This window comes from Opisthocomus hoazin, chromosome 17, assembly GCF_030867145.1.
Source record: "Opisthocomus hoazin isolate bOpiHoa1 chromosome 17, bOpiHoa1.hap1, whole genome shotgun sequence".
NCBI lineage: Eukaryota > Metazoa > Chordata > Aves > Opisthocomiformes > Opisthocomidae > Opisthocomus > Opisthocomus hoazin.
The window spans coordinates 8,335,929-8,344,389 of record NC_134430.1 but is presented as its reverse complement, the minus strand read 5'-3'; the positions used below and the strand labels follow the sequence as shown (position 1 = coordinate 8,344,389).

The 8,461-nt window shown below is 47.2% G+C and overlaps 1 protein-coding gene across 2 annotated transcripts in view; it reads left to right on the top strand.

Moving 5' to 3' along the window:
• The first annotated feature begins 789 nt into the window (after positions 1 to 789).
• The window catches only part of KDM1A (lysine demethylase 1A), a 44,439-nt gene continuing 36,767 nt past the window's right edge, over positions 790 to 8,461 (top strand). The window contains exons 1-3 of one of the 2 annotated variants that reach the window (XM_075437892.1): positions 790 to 1,068; positions 3,111 to 3,276; positions 8,263 to 8,322. In XM_075437892.1, coding sequence (XP_075294007.1) covers positions 790 to 1,068; positions 3,111 to 3,276; positions 8,263 to 8,322 — 505 coding nt within the window. Of the gene's footprint in view, positions 1,069 to 1,259; positions 1,348 to 3,110; positions 3,277 to 8,262; positions 8,323 to 8,461 lie in introns of those variants that run through there. The other variant, XM_075437893.1, reaches the window with a different exon arrangement.

The following is an 8,461-nucleotide window of genomic DNA, read 5'->3' as shown; positions in this document are numbered from 1 at the left end:
TCCCATTTCTTTATGAATCTTTGCTTCTGTTCTTGTTTACTTCTTTCTGTACTTTTCCACAGTCCTTGAATCTTTCATCAGGGCATCCTTTCATCACTGACTTTGGTCAAGCAAGGCCTACAAGCCCTGCTCCACAGCAGCGAACCCCACAAGGACATCCCGATAAGTCCAGCCCAGACCTTGGAAGGAGACGGGAGGAGGACTAAGATTGGAATGTTCTATGGAAATAGGCACAAACGTCGTCTTCTCAGCAGCCTTGGCACGTTTCAAGGGCCTCCCTCAGTCGTGCTGTGGATGTGCCTAGGTCCACAGAGGGCTTCTCACTTCTTAGGGCGCCAGCAGGTCCTGCTGCCTTTGCCTGGGAGTAGCTGCCTAGGCAGGGGAACTGGTAGAGACGTGGGAGTCGGTGAATCTGGCTGAGGGCAGGGACGGGAGCTGACCCGCAGTGTGGCGGCTCGCTGAGGTGACCCAGTGGAGGCCTGGGAGGGCGGCAGGACGCGGAGCCGAGCGGCAGCGCTGCCAGGCCCGAGGTAAAAAGAGGCACCGATCCGCGGCCCCGGGAGCGCGCGTCGCCGGGCAGAGGGCCCGATCCGCCGCCCCGGGAGCGCGCGTCGCCGGGCAGAGGGGCCGCGGCAGCTGCGCCGCGCGTTGACGCCGCGCGGAGGGGGGCGGGCCCCGCCTTCGCCGCGCGGGAGCGGCCCGGAGGTGACGTCGGAGGTGACGTCAGGAGGCGGTGCGGCGGCGTGGTCGCGGCCTCCTTTGTGCGGGGCGGCGCGGCGCGGCTCGGCGATGCTGTCCGGGGGGAAGAAGGCCGCGGAGGCGGCGGCGGGCGGCGAGGGCGGGCCTGAGGCTCCGGTGCCGCCGCCCGCCGCCGCGGGGGCCCTGGGCTCCTCCGCCGAGAGCGGCGGGGCCGCCGAGCGCACGCCCCGCAAGAAGGAGCCGCCGCGGGCCTCGCCCCCGGGCGGTCTGTCCGAGCCGCCGGCGGCCGGCGCCGCGCCCGGCGCCGAGACCACCGGCATCGCCGAGACCCCCGAGGGTCGCCGGACCAGCCGCCGCAAGCGGGCTAAAGTAGGTGTGGGGCGGCGGGGGCGCGGGCGGCGGGCGGGCCGCGCTCGGGGCGGCTCCCGGGACGGCTCCCGGGACGGGGCCGGTGCGGGGCCCTAATTCCTGTTTCTTGGAAACTTCGTTGCAGAACGCTGTGAAGCTCTGGTCTGCGCGCAGAGCTGTGTTTGAGCTGGAAGCGGGAGTTACTGCCAGGAGCTCTGCTGTGCTGTGGCTGCGGCACCGAGCGTCTCGTCTCTTACGTGACGCAAGAGAGGGACTGGGCCTTTGCATGTAGGAGCTTGGGTAGGTCAGCCTGGTGCCTCTTTTAAACTGAGAGAGCGGAGGTTTAGATTAGACAGAAGGAAGAAATTCTTCCCCATGAGGGTGGTGAGTACCTGGCCCAGGCTGCCCAGAGAAGCTGTGGCTGCCCCCTCCCTGGCAGGGTTCAAGGCCAGGTTGGACGGGGCTGGGAGCACCCTGGGCTGGGGGAAGATGTCGCTGCTCATGGCAGGGGGTTGGAACCAGATGATCTATAAGGTCCCTTCCAACCCAGACCATTCTCTGTGATCGTCAGAGGCACCGTACCTGGGGTTTACTTGCTGTATAGTGGTCTGTTAGCGAGCAGGAATTAGCGCACCGTCTGTGGGTTGTGTGTCGGTGATGTTTCTCTGCGCTGACAGTGCACATTTGCTAAGGGCCTTAATCCCTTTTAACACAAATACAGCCCCGTGATCACTTGAGGCTGACACAGGGTCACCTTACTGCAGATGTTTGTGGTGTAAACTCAGGTGGGCAGGGTATCCAGGTGGAAAACAAACCTAGCGAAAAGCTTTATTTTTTATTAGACTTGGTTGTTCTCTGAAAGTTGTGTGAGCTCAGGGAGGATGGGAGGCTTCAGAGGGCCTTAGAGCAGGACTGGTCAGTGCTGGTTTCGGGTGCCTGTGATGCTATGCTTATGGAGCTCTGGGATCATGACACTGTGCTTCAGAGTGGGAGTTCGCAAAAGAACCTGGTGGTGCAGCCTTTGCTCAGCAGTGTGAAAAACTGACTGTGCTGGACAGGAGGGAGTGTAAAGGTTTGAAAGGTGGCAGATCATAGAGTCTATTAGTGTTACTGAATTTAGGCTTTCATATACACAGGCTTACCAGTGTTTCTTTGAATAGTGCCCTTTATTAGTGACTGAACTTTGACTGTGAAAGATTTGTCATTCTTTTGATGAGAAGCGCAGAGCTGCTTTTGTCGTGTCATGGTAGAAGCTGACCTGTAGGATGCTGGAGGTACACTGGCTGCTTGCTTTTTATTTTTCCCATGGCTGCATAGTATGGGAAGTGCTTTTTTCCTTTCCAGTAGGTAGGGAAGTTCAATAGCAGTACACAACACTTCCTTACTTTGGAAAGAAGTTTGGTTTGTTAAACAGTACGAGATGCATCCCTTCTAGGTTATTGCCTGGGGTTTCCATGTGCCTTTAAGTTGGAGCAAGTCTTTTTAGCTGGTAATATTATTTTTGCTGGAGAACAGAACATGTATGACAATAAAGATTTTGTTTGTTTGTTTTGTTTTGTTGGTGGTGTTTTTCTTTTTTTTTTTTTTCCTTTTTTTTTCTGTTCTGATCTCTGTTGAGCCACTAGTGTGACCATCATGGAGGGGAGGCAAATGTGATCCTCTGTACCAGAGCGAGATGAAATCTTTTGTACAGTTCTAGTCACCCGTGTTTGACAGATAAGTTCAAGCTGGAACGTGGGTTGGACATAGAGGCAATGGAGCTGAAGGAAGGGAAGAAAACTAGAGAGGTTAAATGATGACATAACAACTACACATGAACTGGGCTTGACAGGACTAGAAAGTTCCTGCAGTTGGGTGCTGAAGACTTTTTTAGTGGAGGTAAAAATAGGTGGAACTTGTTAAGCTGTTGAAGATTCTGTAACATGGCAGCTGTTGTAAGGCTCTGGACAAGGCAGGTCACGCCGTTTCCTTGAGCTGTATGCAGCGCTGTTGCTTACAATGTTCATTTTAGTAGTGAGACTTACAGACACCATCAGTGTGGTTATGCTGTTTGTGTTTTACAGGTGGAGTATAGAGAGATGGATGAGAGCCTTGCAAACCTGTCAGAAGATGAGTATTACTCTGAAGAAGAGAGAAATGCTAAAGCAGAGAAAGAGAAAAAACTCCCACCACCACCTCCACCGGCTCCTGCAGAAGAAGAGAACGAAAGCGAGCCAGAGGAGCCGTCTGGTGAGTAAAGAGAGACCTTCTCCTCGGACGCTCTTTACCTTTTTTATTGGCAGAAGTTAAGCGGAGTCAGGTGCAGCATCATGAATCCTGTGTCCCGTTTTGATCTGGTTTTGAATGATTGTTCTACAGTGTTTGCTTTGCTGGCCCTGGATGTGGACGGAGGGGAAAAACACAGAAGAGCAGCCTGATAAAGATGGGAATATGCATGATCTAATTCCAAACTAAGCCAAACCTCTCATACTAGATTCTCATGATCCTTGTTGACTTGTCTTTGGAAGCTTTAGTGATCAGAACAGCCACTTTGGCACTTCGTTGCCATACCTGCTTGTGTACCAACATTCATTTACTTCTCCGAGGGAAAAGAGGTTAGATTTCCTGGATTGGGAGCAGGGGGTTGCTGTGCGGAAGGACAGATTTAATCTGCAGTGATTCCTGTGGCTTTAAACTGTGACTCTAATCTTAAGTTCTGGTTGGAATTTCAATGCTTTCCTTATTACCTTTGACAGAGTTGTAAAGCTAAACTTTACATTGGAAAGTTTTTTGTTCAGGAAGCAGCTTTTGAAATTTATGGTGTTAACAGTACCCTATCTGTTGTTTACTTATATTGTGTTTGCAGCTGCCACCATTAGTTAGGTCTGGTGTTGGCGTATCACTCTGCTATCTAAAAAATCATGCTTTTGCAAAGTTTAACTGTCGGGGAGGTTTCGTAAGATTCTGTGTGTGCCAGCTGGTTTTAGACAATAGTTGAAATCTAGTAGTTGAGCTTTTGCTGGTTCATCACAGATGTGAATAACAGTTAGTCTTCAGCTCTGCTGCTCTTAATTGGCTTCTTTTTGGCTGGCAGGTTTGAGAACGTAGACAATAGGACTGCTGTCAGCTTGGAGATGCTTACCTTCCAGTTCAGAAAATAGATTAAAAGCCACAGCTGTGTTTTATCTCTTAGTATTTGCCCCTGTAATCTCTCCTCAGTTGCAGCTGTTGGCTGCTGGCTTGGTACAGCAATACTGTAGCTCATACGCTTGACTGAAAGATTGGCAAGGATAAAAATCCTCCTCGCCCCTAGTTGTAGCTGATCTATCAAAAATGGAATTTTAATAGGTGTAGTTAAGCAAGTATGTTAAGTTTACTGTTTAACTCAGCTTAGATTTTGGGTTTAATCCTTGAGACCTAATATTAATACACTTTTGATATTTCTCAGATGCCATTTTGTGCCTCTAAGAATGATTACTGAAATCAGTTTGAGGCATAATCAGTGAAGTACAGTGTTGTATCCCATGAAGGAAGAAACATGGAAGATTGGGCAGCGATAGACTAATGCTATTCTGTACACACAACAGTCTGTTACGTGGTTATTCTGCAAGCGCTATAATTAGTCGTCTGAATACAACCAATTTTACAGCAGGCTGTATCTGGCTGCCTAGAAAGAAGTAGATTTCGGATCATCATGTCCTTTCTCTGTTCCTAGAAATCCTGCGATATGCGTGAAACAGTGATATAGGAAGATGACAAATTTTCAGTTGTCATTCCATGGCCAGTCTTGCTGTATTTTTATAGGCTTCTGGAACTGTATATGTTGGTGGATCTCTGTCTTTACTAATGCAAGCATCAAGAGCATCAGGCCATCTTATTCTGTCTGTTGAAGTGCATTGAAACTTCTGGTTCAAACAACTGTTAGCAGGAAGAGGCATGGAGTCTGCTGTGCATAGAAGCAACGTTTATAACTGAGGTTTTATCTCTGTCACTTCTTTGAAGCAAAAAATAGAAGTGTTCAATAAGAAATATTAAATAGGACAGTAATACTAGAGCAAGTCTGCATATTGAAAATTTAGCAGAACACAAAATGTTAGCTTGTGTATGACTGTTAATTTACTCTCATTGCAGACCTTAATAATTTCCTTTGTATGTTTAAAGCCTGCAAAAACATAGGTAATGCAGTAGAGGTGTAAAGCTGTCGTGTTATAGGTTATGACCTTTTGTTTGAGTAGCTTAATTGTGCAAATGTAAAATGTAATAATGACGGTGTCTGGTGTTTCATTAGTCTGTGCTCACACAGTTCACAGTAGAAAGTATCACACTTTCGATGACAGTGAAATGCTGGTTGTATTTGAGGTGGTTTCCGTTAACACATTCAGCTGTGGCGAATTCCAGATGGTTTGGCTATGCGGATTGTTATAGTCTGGGTGTGCAAGATTCACTGCCTGTTACTGCAGAGCAGCTTTAAAAGGCCTAACAGTATTCTGTGACTAAGATAATTTCCTTAAAGTATCTCTCCTCTTTTTTACCTGAGAATTATTGTCTGATAGCAAAAAGCTTCCAAACTCACTTTCAGTGCTGAATGACATTGGTGTTCTTGATAGCCGATATCCCTTTTCAAATTAAGGAGCTAGCCTCTGTTGTTTTTCTCCTCTAAGGCTTTGTTTACCCTCACCAAGTTGGATTTTCGTTTTTATAGCTTCCTGAAGATTTTCTTTACCAGCTCCTGTATTTTCAGTTTTGTCAGTATTCTTACTTTGTGGTGATCTTGTGTTTCTAGCTGCTGTTTTCCAAGGAAACGTGACACTGAGCACGATCCAGATTAACGTCAAGTGACAGTCAAACTTAGTGGTGTTCTGTCTCTGTTTTTCATCTGACTTGTCTATTTTCCTAATTAAATTCAGTACTTGGTGCCAGTCGTGTGCCACTATTCTTTCTTTTAAGACAGTGGATGATTGTATGAAGTGGACTCCTTTGTAGACCTGCTTCCGATTGCTGTTCAGCGCATGGTCCGTTATTCTGTTGCCTTGAGACTTTCAGCAGATTCTGCTCCTGCCCATGTTCCCGTTCAGCTGCAATAACTCGATGTTGACGTGGATCGGCAGTTTGCTTGCTGCTCGGTTCCTTTGCGGCTGGCACATGACTTTCTTACAGGGAAGGAGAGGCAGTCTGCACTAGCAGGGCTACTTTCCACACTTCTGTACTCAGACTGGCTGTTGTTTAGAATTGTGTCTGAGCAAGCAGTCAGAGTGGTGCGCTTTTTTGACCTAAAATTGAAAATAGTTTAATTGTTATTAATAGAAGATTATGAGACTGGTTTCTTTTTGTAAGTAAACCGAGAGCAGTTTTGTCCCCTCTACTCATTGTCAGTGCTAATTCAGGGATAATGAATGCCACAGGCTCATGTCAGCATCTTTTTGATTTCTTAACTTAAGGAAAGCACAAGTGTAACTTTTTCTGCAAATTAATGGCCTATGCTGGAGCATAAATATTAGTGTTTGAGTTGTGTTAGTGTCTCCCAGCATGGAAGCAGGTCTTGTCATGTTTCCAGCAAAATAAAGTACTTGCAGTGTAGGGGAAGTGAGGAATTTTCTCTAGCTATTGCAGATACATTAGTTCATGGAATCCTGACTTTGGGACTTCGGAGGCCTGTCAAAATACAGTTGTTTGTCACAGTCTCTCTTGTGAGTTTCTGAACTTCCCTGCTGGTAGACTGATTATATAAAAGTAGTATTGCTCCTCTACTGTAGCTGAGTGAAAATGTCTGTCTTGTTCCAGTTCCTATTTTATTTTAACTGTAGCTGTGTGATGTTGCAGCATTCCAGATGTTAATCCAGGTTATCAAAGTATGAAAACATTTGGTTCACTTTTTGTGTCTTGCTTTAGGGGTTACATTTGTAGTTCGGATGAAATTCTTCTAAGCTAGAGTATCCCCTAAAAGCCTCAGATTACTTTCTGGCAAAATTGTCCACCCAGTCCCAAACTCTAAAGAGTAATCTTAACAGTTGTGTGGTCAGCCTCAGGTTAGACCTCACTCTTACCTGTCTGGAGACAATGCCCGGAGCAGTTCTGCTCTAGGAAGTGACTGTCTCATTTGCTACCTTTGACCCCAGCAGTTTGTTTCACTGGGGGTTTGTTTGGACTATAGAAAACACCCTGTTTACTGACTGTGGAAGCACTTGCTTTAAGGAGCCCTGGTACAGGAGCAGGCAGCCAAAGAGCGCTCAGCCATCTCTGTAGTGTTTCGCGGCTTCCTGCTCTCCGGAGGTGACCAGGCTTTGGGCAAAGATCTGTGGAGGAATGTCACTTACAAGCTAAGCTTGGTGCTAGCGTCTCCCGTGAAGGTTAGCAGCGTGTGAGGTGACCTGTGTTAGCTGTGTTCCTACAGACATTGCAGCTGTGCTCAGCTCTGTTCTTGAAATGCTCTCTTCCTGGTTGTGTTGTAGTCCTGTCAAGGCTGCTGTTTAGGTCTCATGTGCAGGCTAAGGTGATTTTGAGACTTCTTCAGATCTTTCGGGTGAATGCTTTGCCTCATTTTTCCAACCCTGAATACGTTGAAAGACCAATGTCTTTCAGTGCTGTGTATTGATCACATTACTGATCGATGGTATTGACATGTACTTGGCTTCCAAGGTGGTCTTAGTGTGTTAGAATGTTGTTGGTGTATCAGGGACGCTGAAGCCAAAATAAGTGGTCTGAGCCTTTCAAAAAAAGTTCTGTCATCAAGCTTCAAGGAAGAGTTTGTGGCCAGAAAAAGAACAGGCTCTTTTGAAAGTAAGAGGCTTCTGAGAATGATTCAAACTATTCCCTTGGCTATGGGGAGACTCGGGAGTACCAAGGGCAAGATTATCAAATTCTTATGACTTGAGACCCGTAGAATCTGATGGTATCCATCCACCAGATCGTGGCAGTAAGAAATGTAATCTTATTGTTCAAGTCTGAGCCATTGGTTAAGTTGATCGGAAATATTTAGCCACCAGGAATGCTACATATTGTACAATTCTTTATTTCCCACAAAGTCTGATGTAAAGCGTTCCAGTAACACGGATAACACTTTAGAAGACCACAGAGTTCGGTGCCCTGAACCTAGGTTCCAGAAGATGGGATTCTCATAAATGGGTTTAGTTAGTTGGTGAAATTTAATACCTAAAACGCCAACTGCCGGGCCTTTTTTGTCCAGTATGGTTTAACTTATGGAGTAAGGTCCCTGAGTTCTCCTCTTTCCTTCCACAGGGCAAGCAGGAGGACTTCAAGACGACAGTTCTGGAGGGTATGGAGACGGCCAAGCATCAGGTGAGGGTGGCGTTTGATGCTTGCCACTGAGTAGCAAGAGCCGCCAGGTTAGGGATTGATGCTTGCAAGTGCGCATGGGTGTGGTTGTCCAGAACTTAGCCAGACACAGGAGTTGGTTACTCACCTGTTAAAAAAGCAA